The 26,234-nt window shown below is 50.5% G+C and overlaps 1 protein-coding gene across 1 annotated transcript in view; it reads right to left on the reverse strand.

Moving 5' to 3' along the window:
• LOC147120192 (voltage-gated delayed rectifier potassium channel KCNH8-like) overlaps positions 1 to 26,234 on the reverse strand; it is a 398,312-nt gene that overhangs the window by 120,089 nt on the left and 251,989 nt on the right. The window contains exon 5 of the mRNA XM_085984213.1: positions 1,957 to 2,171. Within this exon, the coding sequence (XP_085840339.1) occupies positions 1,957 to 2,171 (215 nt within the window). The remainder of the gene's footprint in view (positions 1 to 1,956; positions 2,172 to 26,234) is intronic.

Genomic DNA, 26,234 nt, shown 5'->3' on the forward strand with positions numbered 1-26,234 from the left:
ACCAGTCTTTGCCGATGAGAGTTGGCCTGTTGTTGTAGCTCACTACAATAATAGGCAGCTTTACTGACTGGCCATTGTGTTGAACTGCACATTCCATTTGTCCACATGTCTCTAGTATTTCTCCGGAGTAGGTTTTTAACTGTACAGTACTCTTTGTAAGTGGTACTTGATTGAACTTACTCTCATATGTGTCCTTACTCATGATAGAGCTGTCCGCTGCCGTGTCGATACACACATCAATATTTTGCTTGTTGATCAAAAGTTTTGTACAGAAGTCTTTCTCACGATTGCTAGCATTGCCGCTAATGGCATAGATACTGTAGATACCTAGTTCTTCAACATCAGGTGTGTTCACTTCAATATTGTGAACTCCTCCCTTTTGTTGTCGCTGCTTTGCATTGCCACGAGAATGGTTCTTACTTCCTACTTTAGATCTAGCTCTGCATGCTGTTGAAATATGGCCTTGCTTCTGGCAGTGAAAACACTTCGCATTTCTGTATTGGCAGGACTGTGGTGAGTGACTTCCATTGCAGCGATAACAATTCACTGAACTGTTCTCACTGACATGCTTTTGACTTGGTCACACAGCTTTAGGTTTGGCGGTGGCTTTTTGGCTGTAGATCTCAGCTGCACTAGTCACTTGAGTTGGATGGAGCTCCCTAGCATTCTTAGACACCATCTCCATAGATAGATGGGGCAATTATGTATGCTATGTCAAACGTTAGGTTTGGAGTGTTCAGTAACTTGGACTATGTGCGCTCACCACCAGTCCACACACAAACTTATCTCACAACGCACGATCCAAAAATGTGCCAAAGTTATAATGCAAAGACAGGTCCTTAAGAGCTACAATGTACTCACTGATGGTTTCACTTTGTTTTCGGTTTCTGGTACCAAACTTATAGCTTGCTGCTACTTCTAACGACTTTGGGTCGAAGCGGTCCTCAAGTTTCTCGACAATGTCTTCAAACGACACATCCTTCGCTTTCCCTGGTGCGAGTAGGTTTGTTAACGTTCCGTAGACATCTGGCCTGATCTCCGTTAGAAAAATTGCTTTTTTACGTTCACTAATTACTTTATTTTGAGCTTGAATACTCTCACATACACCTTCGGTCTCAATAATGTTACTGGCCCTAAAAAACATCTCCATCCGCTCAATGTAAGAACTGAATGGTTCGTGAGCTCGGTCATACATGCCGAGGCTTCCGATGAATCCCGTAGGCGCGGCCATGATTGCCCCGATCACATCGAACAGTGACTCAGCACGCTACCTGTGTACCTGTGAGAATCAACGCCGCTGTTGCTGTGTATACATATACACAAAGGCGAAGCACAGATGATTTTGCATGAGCATTAACGATAAAACATCGCAAAAATTCAGTTTAGGTGTCTCAAATTCACCTTAAACTTGTCCATTCGAAGGTTGAACCCTGTCTTTCCATGATCCCTAAAAATGGCTTTGGGATTCTATCCTCATCGCCAAAATGTGGGTAGAACAAATGATGGACCGAGACACGATGAGTTGCTTGTCCATGTGCTTGTTTTACTAGGCCAGAGCGAACTGAGCATGCTCATACTAAACCATGTGACAAACCATTACATCTGGCTGATGTCTTCCCCTCCTAATATTTCCTACATTTCAGCAGTGACCACACTTCAAAAGCACTTTGGAATGTCCTGAGGTAGTGAAAGGTACTATTTAAGTCCAAGTCTCTCTTTTTTCCTTTCTCCCTAGCCCAAATGTGTTGAGGATAATTGTATCACCCCAAAATTTATCTAAGCTGGGATTAACTAACTCAGCACAAACTGTGAGTGTACCACACAAATTATATTTACCCACTAAGCCATGGGGGAGCTCAGGAGTTTGTATTTAATATATTTTATAAATTGTGGACGGACATAGTTTTGAAACACACTCTGTAGTTCATCAGTGACAATTTGAAGGCATGAACTTACGTCAGCTTCACTCCCTTCACGCAGGTTGTAGGTCAGGTCATGTTGAATGTCCTCAATGAATTTCTGCGCGTATTCCGGATACAGCTCCAGTACTTCCCGCAGACCCTTCAGGATAATGTACTGCAGATCACAGTAGGTCAGAGCCTTCACGTTGGCATTGGTCTTAATCACCTGGTCCTTTGCCAAAAAATCAGAGCCAATCAAGTCGCCTTTTCCTGGATAGGTGAAGAAAAACACCAAGTCAGTAGTTTTCTGCATTTCTCTGGGACAATTTTTTTTTTTATTCGTTCATGGGATGTGGGCGTCGCTGGCAAGACCAGCATTTATTGCCCATCCCTAATTGCCTTTGAGAAGGTGGTGGTGAGCCGCCTTCTTGAACTGCTGCAGTCCGCGTATACTTCTTTGCAGCTGTTTGGTACAACTGAGTGGCTTACTAGGCCATTTCAGAGGACAGTTAAGAGTCAATCACATTGCTGTGGGTCTGGAGTCACATGTAGGTCAGACCAGGTAAGGACAGCAGATTTCCTTCCCTAAAGGACATTAGTGAACCAGATGGGTTTTTACGACAATTCGGTAGTTTCATGGTCACCATTACTGATACTAGCTTTTTAATTCCAGATTTATTTAATTAACTGAATTTAAATTCGCCAGCTGCCGTGGGATTTGAACTTATGTCTCCGAATCATTAGTCCAGGCCTCTGGATTATTAGTCTAGTAACATAACCATTATGCTACCATACCCATCAAACGTGTGTAATGTGGCAATGATGAAATGTGTACAAAGACAGAGGTGCAAGACACATGGTTCACTGGCTGAATCCAATCTGCTTAAATTCTGTACTGGCGGTCAATGAATACCTTATTTTTTATTTATTGTTGCACTGTTACTGCTCCTGTGCAAATACAAATCATTACTGAACAGCGCAATGTACAGTGAGGTTGTCCTTGATTCAGTACTAAATACCTAATTTCAATAAAAATTTGCAAGCTTTCGGTTACTATTAGGTTACATATGTGGCTTTGAATAGAACATGTCAACATTTGGCCCCTTTGTATTAACAAGATGGCAACATACATAAGAGGCGCACTGCTGGTGTACAGTTACAAATATTTAATTCTCCCACCCTAATGCACTGTCGCAATTAAAGACTCCAATTCACATTAAACTAAAAATTCTGTGGAATATTAAGACTAAACCCTAATTTACATTAATTAAGGGGGAATAAACAGAATCATCCCTAGGTGCTTCAAGTGTTAAAGTGCTTGATGTTTGGAAACTCCTTGATCCCAGTGAACTCACTGAATTGTAAAGGCAAGCACGTTGTTTTAGACATTTGATTAATTATTGAGGAGCTGAGCATATGCTGCAGCAAATGTAATAAAATCAATTCATTGCCTATTCAACACTGCAAACAATTATTAGTTACTCATTCGTCTAAACAATTAACATGCTAAAATGCCTGAGTGGGTGAAGTTTACACTGCAAATTTAAAAGTATATTTCAACTTGGAGGACTGCTAATAAAACATTCGACATTTATATCGTGTGCAGCTAGCTTACACCCACAGCTGCACCCAGATTTTCCTCAGTGGTGGCCTTTCCACCCACTGGTTGCTGGGAGGGGGGGGGGGCGGCAGTATGGGGCACAAAGTAAATGGATGCTCCATGACAGATTCCACCCTTGGATCAGGGGTGTTAAATTTTAAAGAGCCTTCTTGCTACCCTTAGCAATGCAGGATGCCTGTAATCTGCATCCAGTATTGCTCTCTCACTCTCTCTCTCTCTCTTAGGCAGTCCCTCGGAACCGAGGATGACTTGCTTCCACATTAAAAATGAGTTCTCAGGGGACTGATTAGTCCAATGCAGGACCTACAGACTGTCACAGGTGGGGCAGACGGTGGTTGGAAGGGGCGGGTGGGTGGGGTGCTTGAGTTGACGTGCGCTCCTTCCGCTGTTTGCGCTTAGCTTCTGCTTGCTCCCAGCGAAGAGACTCGAGGTGTTCGGCGCCTTCCCGGATGCTTCTCCTCCACTTTGTGCGGTCTTGGGCCAGGGATTCCCAGGTGTCAGTGGGGATGTTGCACTTTTTGAAGGAGGCTTTGAGGGTGTCCTTGAAGCGTTTCCTCTGCCCACCTGGGGTTCTCTTGCTGGGTCGGAGTTCTGAGTAGAGAGCTTGTTTTGGGAGTCTCATATCAGGTATGCGGACAATGTGACCCGTCCATCGGAGCTGATTGAGCGTGGTCAAAGCTTCAATGCTGGGGATGTTGGCCTGAGCGAGAACACTGATGTTGGTGCGCCTATCCTGCCAATGGATTTGCAGGATCTTGCGGAGGCAGCATTGGTGGTACCTCTCCAGTGCTTTGAGGTGCCTGCTGTACATGGTCCATGTCTCTGAGGCATACAGCAGGGCGGGTATCACTGCTGCTCTGTAGACCATGAGCTTAGTGCTGGGTTTGAGGTCCTGGTCTTCAAACACTCTCTTCCTCAGGCGACCGAAGGCTGCACTGGCACACTGAAGGCGATGTTGGACTTTGTCATCGACATCTGTGCTTGTTGACAGTAGGCTCCCAAGGTATGGAAAGTGGTCCACGTTGTCCAAGGTCTTGTCATGGATTTGATAATCAGGGGCCAGTACTGTGTGGTGGGGGTAGGTTGGTAGAGGACCTTTGTCTTACAGATGTTTAGTGTAAGGCCTATGCTCTCGTATGCTTCGGTGAAGGTGTTGCCGATGGTTTGGAGTTCGACCTCCGAGTGAGTGCAGACGCTAGCGTCGTCTGTATACTGTAATTCGACGACAGAGGAAGGGACGACCTTGGATCTGGACTGGAGGCGACGGAGGTTGAACAGTTTCCCGTTTGTTCTGTAAATTAGCTCCACTCCAGCGGGGAGCTTACTGAGGGTGAAATGGAGCATTGCAGCAAGGAAGATCGAGAAGAGCGTTGGTGCAATGACACAGCCTTGCTTGACCCCGGTTCGTACGTGAATTGGGTCTGTGGTGGAATCGTTGGTCAGGATCAAGGCTTGCATGTCGTCGTGAAGCAGGCGGAGGGTGGTGACAAACTTTTGAGGGCAGCCGAATTTGAAGAGGACACGCCATAATCCCTCAGTTGACCATGTCGAAGGCCTTTGTGAGATCAAAGAAGGCCATGTTCAGCGGTTGGTGCTGTTCCCTGCATTTCTCTTGTAATTGGCGTGCGGTGAAGATCATGTCCATTGTGCCCCTTAGTGGGCGGAATCCGCATTGCGACTCTGGGAGGAGCTCTTCGGCGACTGGGAGAAGGCGACTGAAGAGGATTCTTGTGATGACTTTCTCTGTGGCAGACAGCAGGGAAACTCCTCTAATTACCGCAATCGGACTTGTCACCTTTCTTGAAGATGGTCACAATTCAGGAGGAGGCTCCAAAAATATCCCCATCCTCAATGATGGTGGAGCCCAGCACGTGAGTGCAAAAGACAAGGCTGAAGCATTTGCAACTATCTTCAGCCAGAAGTGCCGATTGGATGATGCATCTCGGCCTCCTCCTGAGGTCCCCAGCATCACAGATGCTAGTCTTCAGCCCATTCAATTCACTCCACGTGATGTCAAGAAATGGCTGAAGACACTGGATACTGCAAAGGCTATGGGCCCTGACAACATTCCGGCAATAGTACTGAAGACTTGTGCTCCAGAACTAGCTGCGCCCCTAGCCAAGCTGTTCCAGTACAGCTACAACACTGGCATCTACCCGGCAATGTGGAAAATTGCCCAAGTATGTCCTGTCTACAAAAAGCAGGACAAATCCGACCCGGCCAATTACCGTCCCATCAGTCTACTCTCAATCATCAGCAAAGTGATGGAAGGTGTCGTCGACAGTGCTATCAAGCAGCACTTACTCAGCAGTAACCTGCTAACTGACGCCCAGTTTGGGTTCCGCCAGGGCCACTCAGCTCCTGACCTCATTACAGCCTTGGTCCAAACATGGACAAAAGAGCTGAACTCAAGAGGTGAGGTGAGAGTGACTGCCCTTGACATCAAGGCAGCATTTGATCGAGTGTGGCATCAAGGAGCCCTAGCAAAACTGAAGTCAATGGGAATCAAGGGGAAAACTCTCCATTGGTTGGAATCATACCTAGCACAAAGGAAGTTGGCTGTGGTTGTTGGAGGTCATTCATCTCAATCACATGACATCACTGCAGGAGTTCCTCAGGGCACTGTCCTAGGCCCAACCATCTTCAGCTGTTTCATCAATGACCTTCCCTCCATCATAAGGTCAGAAGTGGGGATGTTCGCTGATGATTGCACACTGTTCAGCACCATTCGAGACTCGTCAGATACTGACACAGTCTGTGTCCATATGCAGCAAGACCTGGACAACATTCAGACTTCGGCTGACAAGTGGCAAGTAACATTCGCACCACACAAGTGCCAGGCAATGACCATCTCCAACAAGCGAGACTCTAACCATCTCCCCTTGACATTCAATGGCATTACCATCGCTGAATCCCCCACTATCAACATCCTGGGGGTTACCATTGATCAGAAACTGAACTGGACCAGCCATATAAATACTGTGGCTACAAGAGCAGGCCAGAGGCTGGGAATTCTGCGGCGAGTGTCTCACCTCCTGACTCCCCAAAGCCTTTCCACCATCTACAAGGCACAAGTAAGGAGTGTGATGGAATACTCTCCACTTGCCTGGATGAGTGCAGCTCCAACAACACTCAAGAAGCTCGACACCATTCAGGATAAAGCAGCCCGCTTGATTGGCACTCCATCCACCACCTTCAACATTCACTCCCTCCACCACCGGCGCACTGTGGCTGCAGTGTGTACCATCTACAAAATGCACTACAGCAACTCGCCAAAGCTCCTTCAACAGCACCTTCCAAACCCGCGACCTCTACCAATTAGAAGGACAAGGGCAGCAGACGCATGGGAACATCACCACCTACAAGTTCCCCTCCAAGCCACACACCATCCTGACTTAGACCTGTATCGCCGTTCCTTCACTGTCGCTGGGCCAAAATCCTGGAACTCCCTTCCTAACAGCATTGTGGGTGTACCTACACCATATGGACTGCAGCAGTTCAAGAAGGCGGCTCACCACCATCTTCTCAAGGGCAATTAGGGATGGGCACTAAATGCAGGCCTAGCCAGCCAGCGACGCCCACATCCCATCAATGAATAATTTTTTTTTTTTTTAAATGACGGCATCTCTGAGATCCCCTGGCATGCTCTCCTCCTTCCAGATAAGAGAAATGAGTTCATGAATTCGCGCCAGTAGTGCTTCTCCGCCATGCTTTAGTGCCTCGGCAGGGATTCCAGCTGCTCCTGAGGCCTTGTTGTTTTTCAGTTGTCGGATGGCCTTTACAACCTCATGCCGGGCTGAGGTTGTGCTGAGATGGTGGCGGGTAGCATGCTGCGGGATGGAGTTGAGGACACTCGCGTCGAAGACAGATTCTCGGTTGAAGAGATCTTCAAAGTGCTCCTTCCAGCGTGCACTGACTGCCTCTCTGTCCTTGATGAGTACCTCTCCCTTCTTGGCCCGCAGTGGGGTAGGACCTTGGGTGCTTGGGTCGTAGGTGGTCTTGACTGTGCTAAAGAATCCACGTACATCTTGGTTGTTGGCTAGCTGCTGGATCTCCTGCGCTTTCTCCACCCACCATCTGTTCTTTAGGTCGCGAGTTTTTTGTTGGACCTCGGCCTTCAGGCTTCTGTAGAGCTGCTTTCTTGCTCTCGAGTTTGTTGCCGTTTCCAGATCAGGAATGCCTTGCGCTTGCGGCTTATTAGCTCCTGGATCTCCTGGTCATTCTCGTCGAACCAGTCTTGGTGTTTCCTGGTCGAGTGACCGAGCATCTCTTTACAGGTGCTGATTATGGAGGCCTTGAGTGCAGACCAGGCGCTCTGGGCACTCTGTGTCTCTGCATCACTGGGAGTCATCAGGTTGTTTGTGAGGCGCGGGCTGAATAGGGCTTTCTTAGCGGGGTCTTTGAGTGCTCCAGCATTGATTTTCCTGTGGCATTGTTTCTGTTGCCGCTGCTGTTTTGGGGCTACATTGATGGAGATGACAGAGCAGATTAGGCGGTGGTCTGTCCAGCAGTCATCAGCTCCTGTCATGGGTGATGCGGACATCCTTGTGGTCCCTCGCTCGGACGATGACGTAGTCCAGCAGATGCCAGTGTTTGGAGCGAGGGTGCCATGAAGCTTTGTACTTGTCTCTCTGACGGAACAAGGTGTTGGTTATGACAAGGCCATGTTCTAAGCATTTTGTCAGGAGAAGGGTACCGCTGGAGTTGACTTACCCTACTCCCTCTCTGCCGATCACACCTCCCCAGAGGTCTGTGTCCTTTCCAACTCTGGCGTTAAAGTCGCCAAAGAGGATCAGCTTGTTGCCCGTTGGGACTCGGGACAGGGATTGTTCGAGGCTGGAGTAGAATTCCTCTTTGGTCTCGTCTGTGGCTTCCAGTGTTGGGGCGTACGCACTGATGACCGTAGCGCACTGGTTCCGGGCTAGGGTGAGCCGAAGAGTCATGAGGCGCTCGTTTATACCGCTAGGAGAGTCTCTGAGATGCCCAACTAGTTCATTTTTTATGGCGAAGCCTACCCCATGGAGGCAGCGTTCTTCTTCAGGTTTGCCTTCCCAGAAGAAGGTGTAGCCACCACCTTGCTCCTTGAGCTGGCCTTCCCCTGCCCTCCAGGTCTCACTAAGGACGGCGATGTCAATGTCGAAACGTCTGAGCTCCCGGGCAACGATAGCAGTACGGCGTTCTGGTCTGTTACTGTTGAGGTTGTCCATGAGGGTCCTGACATTCCAGGTCCCGAACTTCATTTTAAAGGGTGAAAGATGCCTGTGCGTGAATTCTTTTAATCTGGGGTGGCCGTTGCACACCAGCTACCACACGGGCTTGACAGAGCAAGGTCTTGGTCCAATAGCAAGGGGATCCAAGACGATTGAAGACCAGGCTCTGCTACCACGGCCTAGCACACACACACAAACATACTGCTACTGTCCTCCTCCCTCCTTCCCGCAGGCCCTCTCTGCCTGGGTTTCGTAGGATGCATTGTGGTCCTCCCGACCGTGCTGCTGGTCCATGCTGCGCCACTCCTGGGCTCGTCCTCGCTCCTGGGTCCGTCCTCGCTCCTGGGTCCGTCCTCGCTCCTGGGTCTGTCCTCGCTCCTGGGTCCGTCCTCGCTCCTGGGTCCGTCCTCGCTCCTGGGTCCGTCCTCGCTCCTGGGTCTGTCCTCGCTCCTGGGTCCGTCCTCGCTCCTGGGTCCCAGCCTCGGCCATGAATGATGTTGTCTCTCACAGGATCAAATTAGCACTGATATTCTTGCGATCCCTGGCCCCGAGCTCCACTCGCGATCCACTAGTCACTAGATCACTAGTCCAGTGGAGAAACGTAGTCTTGACGGCAGAGAGGTCTGGGAATTTTGAAGCTAAGTGTAAGTGAAGAGCCAGTGCTCACTGATGAGAACAAAGAACAGGCATGGTCGGGGGATGGGTAGTGGGCTCAGGTAACTTTAACCTTGCAGCATGAAAACTTGCAGTTAGGGATAAAATGCACCCACTATTAGAGCCAGGGGAACTTAAACAGCTGAAAAGAGGAGACTGGGGGAGAAAGAGCAAAGGATGGCAATGGATGGCCAAGGATGGCAAAGGAGCTCCCTAGGGAGCTGCCAGCCCAGGAGCCATCTTGAAGAACAATTGCTATGGTGGTAATGATGGCAAAAGCTTACATATGATGCCACTGTCATTACCGCCTACCTTGAATATGTTCGTCCATAATTTGCTGGACATGTTCAATGTCTGCCGTCACTTCCAGCGGCAAGTCCTGGAAGTAGCGCCGATCGGCGGGGAGCTGGTGTGATGCCCCCTGTTGACCTCCTGTACTTGCCTGCCCCAATACCACCCAAAATTGGGCAGCAAAATCCAGACCATTCAATCCTGTATGAAATGGTCCTTCTTATCATGTGCAGTAGGATTATCAACTGGAGGGAAAAAATGTGGATACATTGGTTCAAAAAACAAGGCTTACAGCCAGCCGATTAACCATCTGCTCTCCTGTAGTTTACTTCTTAGTGTCTTATGTAGAATTTACAGCACAGAAACAGGCCATTCGGCTCAACTGATCTATGCGGTATTTATACTCCACACAAGCCTCCTCTCACCCTATCAGCATATCCTTCTATTCCTTTCTCCCTCATGTACTTATCTAGCTTCCCCTTAAATGCATCTATGTTATTCATCGCAACTACTCCATGTGGTAGCGAGTTCCACATTCTAACCACTCTCTGCGTAAAGAAGTTTCTCTTGAATTCTGTATTAGATTTATTAGTGACTATCTTATATTTATGGCCACGAGGTTTGGACTTCCCCACAAGTGGAAACATCTCCTCTACGTCTACTCCTTCATAATTTCAAAGGCCTCTATCAGTTCACCTCTCAGCCTTCTCTTCTCTAGAGAAAAGAGCCCCAGCCTGTTCAGTCTTTCCTGACAGTTATAACCTCTCAGTTCTGGTATCATCCTTGTAAATCTTTTTTACACCTTCTCCAGTGCCTCTGTATCCCTTTTGTAATATGGAGACCAGAGACTGTGCTCTTTTAAGTCTGGTCTAACCATGTTCTATATATGTTTAACATAACTTCTCTGTTTTTCTATTCTATCAAGTCTTCAGTCACCTTTACTTGAAAATGGTCCTTTATCTGTTTCTATTAAAATGAGCCTGAAGAAAAGTGCTAATAATAGTCTTGTTTAGAATCTGCACAAGTACCAACACACCATGCCCTTTCTTTCAACTCAGTTTGAATATAGCCAATGTTACCCTCTTTCAGGTAAGAGTGATCCAATGGAAGCTTGTGTTGCCATATTTAGCCAAGTCGAAAGCCAGAGAGAGAATGGAATGAGAGCTTCTCCTGAGGGTTTCTAAATTGAAAACTGAAGAGCCCTCAATAACAATGCCTTCTGGGGGGCGCTCTATGCGGGAGTCCTCCCTTTATCTATTGGAGACTTGGCCTGGAGGGTGTTGCACGGAGCAGTCCTGTGCAATGAGATTTTAAACAAGTTCATGGACTCCCAGGCCGCTTGCTATTTTTGCGGCCTAGAGGAGTCCGTGTTTCACATCTATATTGAGTGTGAGAGGTTGCAGCCCTGTTCCATTTTTTGAAGGGGCTGCTCCTCGATTTTTGGCTGCATTTCAGTCCCACACTCCTGATCTACGGCCACCCGGTGCAGAGTAGAGAGGGCGGGTCGGAAGACCTCCTTGTAGGACTGCTCCTGGGCCTGGCCAAAGTGGCCATTAATAGGTCCAGGCAGCGGGCGGTCGAGGGGGTCGTTCGGCCCGATTGCCTGCCTCTCTTCCGCGGCTATGTCTGCGCCTGGGTGGCCCTGGAGATGGAGCACGCGGTGTCCGCCGGCATGCTCGAGGCCTTCCGAGACCGGTGGGCGACGCGGGGACTGGAGTGCATCATCACCCCGGCTGGGGTGATTTAAATTTACTTTGATAAGTTTAAAAAATTAATCTAGGGTTTTTTAAGCTTTTTTACAGTCCACTTGTTCGGTCGGGACAGCGAGAGGCTCCGCTCAGCGATGCAGAGAGCCCTGCAGATGGAGAAGAGTGTCAACCAGAGCTTGTCGGATCTGCACAAGCCCTCCACTGGGAGCGCTGTCCCTCATCTGTGTGAATTCCTGGAGACCCACTATCCGGATGAACAAGTGAAGACGACCAAGAAGCTTGTAGAGACTGGGACCCCTGCCTTGTAGGCATGAGGGCTTGTGACTTTGTACAAGGAGCTGAGACTTGAGCTCTGTAAATGTGATTTACTGTAAAATGTTCACATTTTAAATAAAAAAAATATAACAATGCCTTCACACAGTAAGACACATAGGAGAAATTCATTATAGACCCGTTTGGGGCGCTAACTTTTAAAAGTTGAGAAACATTAGCGCCAGGCATTTTGCACTCCAGGAAGGAAGCGCTAAATCAAGCCCTTCACTTCCTTCCTAGAGTGCAGCAGAAGCGCTTGGCCTCCCGATGAACGTCTCCTGCAGCTGCCGGTGTTTTCACCCGGCGATGCTGCAGGGGGCGGAACCGATCTTCTCGCCGTGCCCAGGCGGTAAGTGATTAGCGCCCCGTTATCACCCCCCCCCGAGGCGCTAAGATGCTCAATTTCTAGCCCTTTAAAATAGGTGGAAAAATGACCTTTTATTTTGAAAAAAAAAACAGGCTTTTGGGAAAGCTTTCCTCTGGTCACAGTATGTTAATGACATTATAACCACAGTGGGAAGATTCCTCTGCTCGCTATTTTTAGTGAATTCAAAATGCATTTAAAAAAAAAAGGATTTTAATATTTCTGATAGTAATAGAGAGAATAGGAAACCTTCCCATTATGTTTATGGCATCACTAACACATAGTGCCCAAAGGAAACTGTCCTCCTTGGTGTCTAATTTACTATTTTGAAATTTCTAGTGAGGCTAGGCAACAACAACCTACAGCTGTAGAGCATCACCAAATGAGTTGAGAAAGGTAGGGGAAGTGGCTGGAAGCATGGTTAAAGACAATGAGACCTACTGGGTTCTACTTTTGTTGCACCGACATGTACTCTCTTCACTAAATGTCCCCACTGAAGTACGGTGGAAACCACCAGCTCGACAGACTGATCCTATTAACTGCGTCCTCTTCCCTCCCAACAGCAGCGAGGAAGCCAGATGAGAAATGACTTGCCTCTGAAGGTATTCTTTAATTAAAACATCCAGCACCTTGTGCCTGCACAACCATCCAAGACAGATAACTGAAACAATGAATAATTCTCCCTCTGTGATCATTCATCCATCAGCCAATTAACATCAATCTCCATGGTGTAATTTAACTAGCTCCACGTGCCCAATACCTGTTCTTTCAGCCTGCAGTGACATCCCTCATGGGCCATTCCACCCAAAGTCACTTCATTACTGTCAGAAAGCACAGGTGTCCTCTGGAGAAATGGTTTTTTATTTTGGCTACACTTCAATTGTAAAACCAATGTATATGTACTTGCACACTAAGCTTTTTCACAAGTCTAACAGATTGGAAATGCAGCAAATTCTTAATATCCTTATACTGGACACACTCTCTGGTCACACACTATTAAAAGCAAATTTCAGCAAGAAATATGCACTGACCAAAAATTTCCTTAAAAACACTGCTGTCTCATTTCAATAGGTTTGAGAACTCCTGAACTATCAACCATCATCGAGCATAGTGAAACCTACAGTAATACTTAGTGATACTTACAGTGATACAAAGTTAAAATGGCTGAGACATTCTCAATGAATGTTGGAGGAAGTTCAGACAATAACAGCTTGCAGCACCTTTAACGTAGTAAAACGTCCCAAGGTGCTTCACAGGAGCGTTATCAAACAAAATTTGACACCGAGACACACAAGGAGATATTTAGGGCAGATGACCAAAAGCTTGGTCAAAGAGGTAAGTTTTAAGAAGCGTTTTAAAGGAGAAAAGCGAGGCAGAGAGGTTTAGGGAGGGAATTCCAGAGCTTAGGGCCTCGACAGCTGAAGGCACGACCGCCAATAGTGGAGCGATTAAATTTGGGGATGCTCAAGAGACCAGAATTAGAGGAGCGCAGATAGCTCAGAGGGTTGTGGAGTTGGAGGAGATTACAGAGATAGGACTATGGAGGGATTTGAAAACAAGGATGAGAATTATAACACTGAGGCATTGTTTAACTGGAAGCCAAGGTAGGTCAGTGAACACAGGGGTGATGGATGAGCGGGACTAGGTGCGAGTTAGGACACGGGTAGCAGAGTTTTGGATGCCCACAAATTTACGGAGGGTAGAACATAGGAGGCCGGCCAGGAGTGTGTTGGAATAGTCAAGTCTAGAGGTAACAAAGGCATGGATGAGGGTTTTAGCAGCAGATGAGCTGAGGCAGGGGAGGAGTTGGGTGATGTTTCGGAGATGGAAATAGGCGGTCTTAGTTATGGCGCAGATGAGATTGAAAGCTCATCTCAGGGTCAAATATGACACCAAGATTGCGAACAGCCTGGTTCAGCCTCAGACAGTTGCCAGGAAGAAGGATGGAGTTGGTGGCCAAGGGATGGAGTTTGTGGAAGGGACCGAAGACACAAGAGAGCCCCCAATTAATACCCAGCACCTGAATACAATTAACAAGGGGGACAGTACCTGAGGAGAAAGAACCGTTAACAATATCAGCTAACATGGGGGCCAGGAAGGGAAGTTGGATGGTCAGTAGTTTAGTGGGAATAGGGTCAAGGGAGCAGCCATGAGACTGATCTCAACTGTTGGAGGACTGAGTAATGAGGGAAAACAGACTTTTCATCCTTGAAAGGAAGCAGCTGACGAACCTTAGAGGTTTAAATGATGGTAAATGATATGGAAAAGGTAGATCCTGAACACTACCTCAAACTAAACATTACACTACAACAGTGACTACACTTCAAAAATACTTCAAATTGGCTGTAAAACACCTTGGAACATCCTGAGGTCATGAAAGGTGCTTTATAAATAACCATAACAGAAGGACAAGAGGATACAGGTTCAAACTAGCAAGAGGTAAATTTAGAACTGATGTCAGGAAGTTCTTCACAGAAAGAGTGATCAATAAATGGAGGGGACTTTTGGGTAGCGTAATGGATGCAAAAACCCTGGAATCATTTCAGAAACAATTGGATGCCATGTTGTCGGGTCTTTCTGGATGGATGAGCTTTGATGGGCTGAATGGCCTTCCTCATCCGTATCTATCATGTGAATCTAGAGAGCAGGAAGATCTACAGCTGGAGAGAGGGGATGAGCCGAAAGCTGTCGTATCAACTTACCCAAATCTGTGGCGATTCCCAAAAAAGTACAGATTCCACAGACCAGAAGACCCTTTAAACCATCATCATGATAGGGGAGTATAAATCGTGCTGATTTATCACTGTCTTTGGGAGAAAGTGTATGACTGTAACCCATTTTATTGGTTATATTTTAAGAGTGAAAATGTATCAAGTTGGACATCGACGTGAGTTTGCCGGTGTGACTGAGACCAAGGCTGAGTGTCTACTAACAGTACGTTCATTTATTACATCTAAACACGAATCCACAGTACGTTCACTGCCGTGTGCTGCCCCTGTAATATTGACACACCCTTTCAGTGTTCAACATCTCTTTACACCCATCTGTGTGCATCCAGCATTTCATCAGGTGCCATTTCCGCTGCACCATTTAGGTCTGCGTATTATAATTAGAAGAATGTATAGACCTACATAAAGTTTTAATGTCGATTTCTTCTGAACCCTGGATTGCTGGGGGTTTAAGTGACCATGATAAGAGTAAAGTTGAGATAAAAAGAAATAAAAACTATGAACGATGAACAGATGAAATAAGAAGAGTGAAGTTCAAGTGACTTTATGTAATGACTGAACACCCGGATTAAAATTACAAACTCACATGCACTTTCTTCCACCTGCAATTGTTAGTCTCTAATTCTGCGATATATACTGTTGTCTCACTAATGGCAGAAGTAGAGCTAAAATTCTGTTCATTGAATCTATGAGAGGCTATTGTGATAGCAATTCAATTATTATAATGTTAGTGGATTCGTGTTTAGATGTAATAAATATTGGCCAGGACACTCAAGGGGAACTCTAAATAGTGCCGTGGCATCTTTTACTTCCACCTGAGAGGGCAGACGGGACCTCAGTTTAACATCTCATCCGAAAGACCGCACCTCCAACAGTGCAGCACTCCCTCAGTATTGCACTGCAGTGTCAGACTAGATTTTGTGCTCAAGTCCCTGGAATGGGGCTTGAAACAACCACCTTCTACTTCATAGGTGAGAGTGCTGCCGCACGTGGTATCACAAAACAGTAGGAAAATCATTTTGAAATGAAAATTCACTTGTATAGTAAATAGTAATGGATCCTTTTTCGTGAATTTAAGTTGAACTAATTCAACCATGGGGTACGGGAGCACTCGGAGCTGACTCCTGCAGTTTGCAACATTTTCTGAACTCACTGACTGGATTAGTTTATTAAAATGGGTTAACAATTTCATTAAAATAGCAGAGAGAGGAACTTGATGTGAATGTGTTAAGTATTCCTACACTATCAGTGCTCACAGTAATTTAAAGGCTCTGGTCTCCTTAAAGGAGACAACATCAAAAAGCCAATGTTCTGAAACAGATAAGAAAGTAAATTAGCAGTTTAAACGTTTATGCCTACATCAGAGAAAGATGAATAAAAGCATTATATTTGACCTCCTTTTAAATCCAGTAAAGCACCAATGTTTGATATTGTAAATCTGTGGCCAAAACAGATGCTCAGATTTTTTTCCAGGTAGAGTTAAGTTGTGCTACTGTTCTGTGTTCAGGATCAAAGTTCTTTAAAATTATTCCTAGGCCCCAGATCAACTCTACATTGAAACATAAACCCTAGGGTTTTAACTCTCTATGTATAGTTCTGCAATTGTTGAAAAATAAATTTTAATGTTCCAACAACAACAATAACGTTCCAATTGTTTAGAATCCATTTGACCCTTCACAGAATACTTGCTGTATATTTGTGGGAAGAATAGATTTTAGGGTCACATTGTCCTCTGTGTGGCCACTTTTGTAAAGTGGTAGATGTAAGTAAACAGATGACTAAGCCAGCTGGAAGGAGCACTTCGAAGAGCTCCTTAACCGCGACTCTGTGTTCGACGCGAGTGTCCTCAACTCCATCCCGCAGCATGCTACCCGCCACCATCTCAGCACGACCCCAGCCCGGCATGAGGTTGAAAAGGCCATCCGACAACTGAAGAACAACAAGGCCTCAGGAGCAGATGGCATCCCCGCCAAGGCACTAAAGCATGGTGGAGAAGCACTACTGGCATGAATTCATGAGCTAATTTCTCTTATCTGGAAGGAGGAGAGCATGCCAGGGGATCTCAGAGATGCCGTAATTGTGACCATCTTCAAGAAAGAGGTGACAAGTCCAATTGCGGTAATTACAGAGGAGTTTCCCTGCTGTCTGCCACAGGGAAAGTCATCGCAAGAATCCTCCTCAATCGCCTTCTCCCAGTAGCCAAAGAGCTCCTCCCAGAGTCGCAATGCGGATTCCGCCCACTAAGGGGCACAATGGACACGATCTTCACCGCACGTCAATTACAAGAGAAATGCAGGGAACAGCACCAACCGCTGAACATGGCCTTCTTTGATCTCACAAAGGCCTTCGACACTGTCAACCGTGAGGGATTATGGAGTGTCCTCCTGAAATTCGGCTGCCCTCAAAAGTTTGTCACCATCCTCCGCCTGCTTCACGACGACATGCAAGCCGTGATCCTGACCAACGGTTCCACCACAGACCCAATTCACGTACGAACCGGGGTCAAGCCAGGTTGTGTCATCGCACCAACGCTCTTCTCGATCTTCCTTGCTGCAATGCTCCATCTCACCCTCAGTAAACTCCCTGCTGGAGTGGAGCTAATTTACAGAACAAACGGGAAACTGTTCAACCTCCGTCGCCTCCAGTCCAGATCCAAGGTCGTCCCATCCTCTGTCGTCGAATTACAGTATGCAGACGACGCTTGTGTCTGCGCTCACTCGGAGGTCGAACTCCAAACCATTGTCAACACCTTCACCGAAGCGTACGAGAGCATGGGCCTTACACTAAACATCCGTAAGACAAAGGTCCTCTACCCCCACCACACAGTACGGCCCCCCGATTATCAAAATCCATGACAAGGCCTTGGACAAAGTGGACCACTTTCCATATCTCGGGAGCCTACTGTCAACAAGCACAGATGTCGATGACAAAGTCCAACATCGCCTTCAGTGTGCCAGTGCAGCCTTCGGTCGCCTGAGGAAGAGAGTGTTTGAAGACCAGGACCTCAAACCTGGCACTAAGCTCATGGTCTACAGAGCAGCAGTGATACCCGCCCTACTGTATGCCTCAGAGACATGGACCATGTACAGCAGGCACTTCAAAGCACTGGAGAGGTACCACCAATGCTGCCTCCGCAAGATCCTGCAAATCCATAGGCGCACTAATGTCAGTGTTCTTGCTCAGGCCAACATCCACAGCATTGAAGCTTTGACCACGCTCGATCAGCTCCGATGGATGGGTCACATTGTCCGCATGCCTGATACGAGACTCCCAAAACAAGCGTTCTACTCGGAGCTCCGGCACAGCAAGAGAGCCCCAGGTGGGCAGAGGAAATGCTTCAAGGACACCCTCAAAGCCTCCTTGAAAAAGTGTAACATCCCCACCGACACCTAGGAATCCCTGGCCCGAGACCACACAAAGTGGAGGAGAAGCATCCGGGAAGGTGCCGAACACCTCGAGTCTCTTCGCCGGGAGCAAGCGGAAGCCAAGCGCAGGCAGCGCAAGGAGCGCACGTCAACCCAAGCACCCCACCCACCCACCCCTTCAACCACCGTCTGCCCCACCTGTGACAGAGACTGTAGGTCCCGCATTGGACTAATCAGTCACCTGAGAACTAATTTTTAATGTGGAAGCAAGTCATCCTCGGTTCAGAGGGACTGTCGAAGAAGAAGAAAGAGTGGTAGAAAGCAGTAACAGGTTTTTGTAATGCTTTTAACGCTAATTTGAGCTTCGCAAAATTATCTTTATAGCAATTAACAGGAAAAGTCTGTGGGCTAGATTTTCAGTTTAGGCAGTTTTGGGGCGCTAGCTTTAGCGCCCGCCCGAAGTTAGCGCCCGCCCCAAAGTACCGCCCCGTTGCCGGGAATTCAGTGGCTTCGCCCTAAGAGGTTGGTGGAGCGCTAAAAGAGGCGTTCCACTACTCTCTTTAGGCGCTAAGCCGGCGGTCCAGAGGGATAGCGCCCAGGCGGGGCGCAGCACGGGTGCGGTCATTTTTGCACTGACAGCAGACCCCGTGGTGCCGACCAGCTCTTAAAGGGGGAAGGGACGAATTGGTCTGCTGCCACGCCCTGCACACTGCAGCCTTGCAAAGAGGCCTCAACACTACTGCTCAGCCCCAGGGAGTCATGGCAACGCCAGAGAAGGCCCGTCAGCGTGCCCTGCGCTTCTCAGAGGGTGATCTGGACATCATGCTCACAGCTCTGGAGGTGAGGCGCAAGATCTTGTTTCCAGACAGTGGGAGGAATCCAACCCACCACGACTACACCAAAGCCTGGAAGCAGATCGCCCAGAGGGTGACGTTCACCGGCGAGGCCCCCAGGACCCACACACAATGCCGTAAGAAGTACAACGATCTGACCAGGATTGTGAGGGTGAGTAGCCTTTCCAGTCTCCTCCTCATTCTTGCATGTACACCTGACATGATGGGCAAAGGGACCTGAAAGTCCTTTTGGCCAGCCCTCAGCCAGCAGCATTGGGACAGTCATGAGCATCAAATGGCCATTCGGCACTCTACACTTTGGCCAAGCTATTCCACCATGGGAGGCAGTGCACACTACATCAGGGCTTCACTCTGTCCAAGCTATTCCACCATGGGAGGCAGTGCTCACTACATCAGGGCTTCACTCTGTCCAAGCTATTCCACCATGGGAGGCAGTGCTCACTACATCAGGGCTTCACTCTGTCCAAGCTATTCCACCATGGGAGGCAGTGCACACTACATCAGGGCTTCACTGCGCACTTACAGCCCGTCCTTTCTCTTGCAGGCTAAAGTAGCGTTTAATCGCCAGGCCCGTGCCAGGGGTGGCCGCGCCAAGCTGCAGAAGCTCACTCGGCTGGAGGAGCGCGTGTGTGTGCTCATGGGAGCACGTGTGATTGTCCCCACAGCGTGCGGTGTATCCGACCCTCCACTGCCCGGCAATGGTAAGGACCTCGCCTTTTGGCCCTCTCGCGTCGCACTGGCCCATCCGAGCTACCTCCTTTGCCACTGTCCCACCAATGCGCTGAATCCCACCAGTCCTAACTCCCTCGCTGACGCCGTCTCCTCACTCTGAAGCTACTCGTGTGCATTCCTGCTTTCAGCTGGTGACGACCAGGACCCTGAGGCTGCCAGTGACAGCACCTCCAACCAGGAGGAGGAGGAGGAGCAAGCCGGACCTTCGGGGGAACAGTCACGTCCCGCAGGAGAGGAGGAAATGCTCGACACCTCCTCACTGGACGAGTGCCTGGAGGAACTGTCGCAGGGCAATGCAGCTTCTGGGACCAGTGGCGTCCAGCCACCCAGCAGCCGTGCGCGTGGCCCGCGGCCTTCCCCCCAAAGGGGGGAAGGATCAGAGGGGAGTGCTGCTGCTCGGCACACTCGCCGTCACCAACGCGGCAAGGGTCCCCTAGTTCGGCCCCCTCCTCCCCAGCGGGAGAGTCGCGACTCCAGTCCGGACACCTTCACTTCGGAGGAGGTGCGGAAGCTCGATCAGATGGCCGACGACTCGGACCGGCGCCACACGGAGCTCATGAGCGTGGTGGGGCGCATGCCTGAGGCCATCGAGTCGCTGGCGACCAGTGTGCGCGAGTTCGGGGCAGCAACTGCCGCGACTGGCCGCATGCTAACTGATGCCGTCAAGACCCTGGCGGATGTGATGCGCGCGCACACCAGGACCACAGGGCCACTCACTGCTGCCACACGCGCTGTCTCAGGCAGGCATCGCCAGGGCAGGCGCCGCGCTGGACCATCCCAGCAAGCCGGCCGTCGGCTGATTGCTGCGGATCCTGCAGTGCGGGCCCGGCCGAGTGCCACCGCGCCACAGCACCAGCCAGCGCATCCCAGACGCCAGCTGGCCCACATTGCACCATCCGTCGCCGCCATTCCCCCTCTGGGGCGTCAAGGGCAAGCGGCTGCAGCTGATGGTGGCCAGGCTCAGGCGCGCCACTCAGGAGACGGCCCCTCGAGGCCCAAACGCCGTGTAGGCCGCCCCCCAGCGGCATCTGGCGGAAGGGCTTCTGAGCCTCAGGCGCCTTCCCCCAGCCTCGCAGCAGCCACTGGGCAGAGCTTGCGAAGGAGCAGCAGGCAGGGCAGGGGAGGCAAAATGCTGGCCAAGGTCTCGCCCTCGTGGGCCACTCAGTAGAGGGTGTGGCCAGCTTTCCTTTAATATGGCGGTGGCCATCTTTATTTTGCCCATGGTTGTGCTTTTGGAGGGCTTTTTTTTTGCGTTAGGCCGACGTTGAGGCCCGGTTTCAATAAAGGTGGAGTGGCTCCTCCCCAGTTTGTGGGAGTGAGTCGTTTGTTGGGCTTTTTGTGGGGCCCGTTTATTGTTTTTGGGGATTCATGTGGGAAGGGCTTTTCATTTTTGTTTAATAAAAAATTATCTTTATTCATGCAGTCTCCATGGTTGTTCTTCTTCGTGTTTGTTGGCTTCGCCGGCTGAGGGCTTGCGGAGCGGCTGCATTCATCTTCCCTCATGGCCCCTGGCCATTCCCTGACAGGGGGCTTAGAAGTACCGTGTAATAAGGTGGCGTCGTGCGGCCCTTGGCCCTGGTCGCTCCCTCCTGGGAACGTACTCCTGCTCCTCCTCCTCCTCCTCCTCCTCCTCCTCATGCTCCTCCTGCTCCTCCTCCTGAGGTGCTGGTCCAACGTCAGGTGGCAGTGCCTGAGTCCTGCGGATAGCCAGGTTGTGTAGCATGCAGCAAACCACCACAAATTGAGAGACCCGGTCCGGCGAATACTGGAGAGCTCCTCCGGAGCGATCAAGGCAGCGGAACCGCTGCTTGAGGACCCCAATAGTTAGCTCGATGATGTTGCGGGTGGTTTGATGGCTCTCGTTGTAGGCCTCTTCAGCAGCTGTCCTGGGCGCGCGGAGCGGGGTCATGAGCCAGGTGCACAAAGGATAGCCTTTTTCCCCGAGTAGCCATCCTCTTGGGGGAGGCTGTGCCTGGAACATGTCATGCACAGTACTCTGCCGCAGGATAAAGGCATCGTGGCTGCTGCCTGGGAAGCTGGCATTGACTGCCATGATGCGCTGCTTGTGGTCACAGACCAGCTGCACATTCAGAGAATGGTAGCCCTTCCTGTTGCGATACTGCTCGCCATGCTCCAGAGGGGCCCGCAAAGCCACATGCGTACAGTCAATGGCGCCCTGCACCAAGGGGAATTCCCCGAGTCTGGAAAATCCCAATGCGCGCTGATGCTGGCTCTCCAGGGCCATGGGGAAGGAAATGAATTGGCTTCTCCTTCTGAACAGTGCTTCGGTCACCTGGCGGATGCAGCGATGCGCGCCGTACTGGGAGATGTTTGCTATGTCCCCAGCAGCGTATTGGAAGGAGCCGGTGGCATAGAAGTTCAATGCCACTGTCACCTTCACTTCCACCGACAGAGACGTCCTGCACCTGAGCTTTGGCCGCAGATCTCGGCGAAGCAGGTGGCAGATCTCTGCAATCATCCCCTTCCGGAATCGGAGCCTTTTAACACATCGCGCGGCACTCATGTTTAGGTAGGAGCGCTGCTGGCGGTATAGCCTGACTGGGTAAGGCCTACGTGGCCGACGCCTGTAGCCCCCTCTGCCTCTAGCCAGGGCTGCCCCTCTCACAATACGTCTGCGAGCCCTACGGACATGGAGCTGCAGCTCCGCGTTGGCACCCCATGCAACCCCCATCAAATCCTGGCAAACACTCTAATTTCCAAATGGCCACTTGCAGCGCTGTTGCCTGAGTCCAAAAATACCTGGCTCTTGCTGCTTGAAACCAGTTAGCTATCCTCCTTGTTGTGTCTCCAGAAATGCGTGGCACAAGACTGTTTTCTGAAATAATGGATGGCCTTTATACTGGAGAGGACGTTCCCTTTAATTAGCGCCCCCCGGGGCCCGCGCTGGTTGTGTTGCGTTCCTTTTTCCAAACGCTCCGGCCGCCCGCCGCACAATGGGGCGGTCCGACTGAAGTTTGCAATCGGGGCGGCCAAAGGGCGTTGCACGAGGATGTGACGTCATTTTCTGCGCGCGCATCCGGGCGGGCGCTAAACTTTGCGCCGGCGCTAACGGGCAACTTAATTTGGGGCGGGGCGCAAACTGCGCTGCGCCCGGGCGCTACACGCATAGCGCCCGGAAATCACTTCTCTTAAGGCGCTAACTGCTGGCGCAAGCAACTGAAAATCTAGCCCTGTGTATTTTAAGGCCTTGCTAAAGGCCATTCATGAGATACTTTGAACAGAATTTCATGGATGGAGAAATGGTGGTGGGGAAGAAATAATAACAAAAATTGAGTTCTTAACTCACCTTTAGACCAGTGAGTTAATAATCTGAAGGAAGGACAAGATTTTAAAAGAGTGTCGGGGTCGACAGAAATCAACAGGCTGAGACTTTTCTTTAAGCAAAGGCAAAACGTGTCTTTCTTTAATCACTCTCCACGAGGTCTGAAAGGCTCAGCCCTGTGCAGGGGCTATGGCGTCATCACGCAACCGACGTCGTGACGTCATCACACAACCGACGCTCTTAAAGGGACCCTGCACCGATAACCCAACCCAGAACGTACATATCACAACATTGCTATACATAGTGAATTGTGTTTAGGTACATATAACAGCATTGGCTATACATTGTGTTATTGTCTCTATGTGGTCTCCGCCACATACGTCCCCCCAGAATTCACTAGCAATGGCAATGTCAATCGTTGGGGGGGCCGGATCACACGGCCGGAACGGCTCCTCAATTCCGGGGCGGGGACCGGGGGGTTCGTCGGAGGGACCTCGGGCACTCGGTGGTGGACTGAGGGTGCGGAAACCGGAGGTTGGCCCCGCTTTGGGGGCTGTGCCAACTCAACGGGTTGGTCCAGATCCAGGTGGGCTGGCTTAAGACGGTCCACGGAAATGCAGTCCGGCTTACCACCGACATCCACTACGAAGGTCTTGTCCCCGGTTTCCAGGATGCGGAATGGTCCATCGTAGGGTGGCTGAAGAGGTCCCCGGTGGGCGTCGTGGCAGACGAAAACGTACTCCGCCTCACGAAGGTCGAGTGGAACGTGGGACTGTGGGAGGCCGTGCTGCGATGTGGGCACCAGCGCGAAAACCTTGGCGTTGTCCAGAAGGTCGGACCGCTGACGGGCTGCAGACCAAGGTTCCATTGCGTTGGGGACGAAATCCCTGGGAACCCGCAGCGGCTGTCCGTAGACGAGCTCGGCGGACGATGACTGAAGGTCCTCCTTGGGAGTGGTCCACAGTCCCAGCATGACCCACGGGAGTCTGTCGATCCAGCTGTCGTCCCGGAGGCTGGCTCGGAGCGCGGCCTTCATGGAGCGATGAAACCGTTCGTACAGCCCGTTAGCCTGAGGGTGGTATGCTGTGGTGCAGCGGAGTCTCAACCCGAGGCCTCGGGCGACAGCGTTCCAGAGCTCTGACGTGAACTGGGGCCCCCGGTCGGAGGAAATGTCAGATGGGGCGCCGAACTGGGCGACCCAAGTGCTGATGAACGCCCGAGCCACATCGGCGGCTGTCGTTGAAGACAGCGGAACAATTTCCGGCCATCAGGTGGTTCTGTCGACCATTGTGAGGAGGTGGGTGAACCCGTGGGAGGGCGGCAGGGGCCCTAGCAGGTCCACGTTAACGTGGTCGAACCGCCTCTCGGGCACCGCGAAAGGCGCCAACGGGGCCTTAGTGTGGCGATGTACTTTCGAGCGTTGGCATACCACGCAGGTGCTGGCCCAGTCGTGAACGTCTTTCCTGAGCCCGTGCCAGACGAACTTAGCTGCCACCAGCTTCTGTGACGACTTCCTGCCCGGGTGGGAAAGTTTATGGACGGCGCGTAAACTTGCTGTCTCCACCCTTCGAGCACGACAGGACGTGGCTGCCCAACGGAGATGTCGCACAGGAGTGTGGTGCCGGCAGTGTCGAACGCGACGTCTGCTAGTTGAAGGCCCATGACCGCCGTCCTGTAGGCCTGGACGTCCGGGTCGGAGGCCTGGTCGGCCGCCATGCGGGTGTAGTCGATGCCGAGGTGTGCGGCGCTGGCGACGGCTCGGGAGAGACAGTCGGCGACTGGGTTGTCTTTCCCAGCCACATGCTGGATGTCCAGTGTAAACTCCGAGATGAAGGCCAACTGGCGTTGCTGACGGGCTGACCACGGCTCGGAGGCTTTGGCCATGGCGAAGGTCAACGGCTTGTGGTCCACGAACGCCGAGATCGGGCGGGCCTCCAGCAGGAAACGGAAGTGTCGGACGGCGAGGTAGAGGCCGAGAAGCTCGCGATCAAAGGTGCTGTACTTCTGCTCGTTGGGGCGGAGCTGCCGGCTGAAGAAGGCGAGCGGCTGCCAGGCACCGTTGACCCACTGTTCGTGGATGGCGCCGACTGCATAGTCCGTGGCGTTGGTGGTGAGAGTGATCAGCGCATCAGGTAACGGATGCGCCAGCATGGTCGCGTTAGTCAGGGCCCTTTTCGTGTCCGTGAAAGAAGTGGCCATCTCATCGGACCAGTTGGTGGCGAGTTTGTCGGGCTTGCCTTTGAGGGCCTCGTAAAGGGGCCGCATAAGCTGGGCTGCTCGGGTGACGAAACAATGGTAAAAGTTCACCATGCCCAAGATCTCCTGCAGGGCCTTCACGGTGAGGGGTTGCGGGAAGTCCATCACGGCCTCCACTTTCGATGGCAGTGGCACCGCCCCGTCCTTCATGATGCGGTGCCCGTATGGTTGGAATCATACCTAGCACAAAGGAAGTTGACTGTGGTTGTTGGAGGTCATTCATCTCAATCACATGACATCACTGCAGGAGTTCCTCAGGGCAGTGTCCTAGGCCCAACCATCTTCAACTGTTTCATCAATGACCTTCCCTCCATCATAAGGTCATAAGTGGGGATGTTCGCTGATGATTGCACACTGTTCAGCACCATTCGAGACTCGTCAGATACTGACGCAGTCCGTGTCCATATGCAGCAAGACCTAGACAACATTCAGACTTCGGCTGACAAGTGGCAAGTAACATTCGCACCACACAAGTGCCAGGCAATGACCATCTCCAACAAGCGAGACTCTAACCATCTCCCCTTGACATTCAATGGCATTACCATCGCTGAATCCCCCACTATCAACATCCTGGGGGTTACCATTGATCAGAAACTGAACTGGACCAGCCATATAAATACTGTGGCTACAAGAGCAGGCCAGAGGCTGGGAATTCTGCGGTGAGTGTCTCACCTCCTGACTCCCCAAAGCCTTTCCACCATCTACAAGGCACAAGTAAGGAGTGTGATGGAATACTCTCCACTTGCCTGGATGAGTGCAGCTCCAACAACACTCAAGAAGCTCAACACCATTCAGGATAAAGCAGCCCACTTGAATGGCACTCCATCCACCACCTTCAACATTCACTCCCTCCACCACCGGCGCACTGTGGCTGCAGTGTGTACCATCTACAAGATGCACTGCAGCAACTCGCCAAAGCTCCTTCAACAGCACCTTCCAAACCCGCGCTCTCT

The sequence above is a fragment of the Somniosus microcephalus genome, chromosome 4, assembly GCF_052327205.1.
Source record: "Somniosus microcephalus isolate GS21.2 chromosome 4, FLI_Smic_1.0, whole genome shotgun sequence".
NCBI classification, from domain to species: Eukaryota; Metazoa; Chordata; class Chondrichthyes; order Squaliformes; family Somniosidae; genus Somniosus; species Somniosus microcephalus.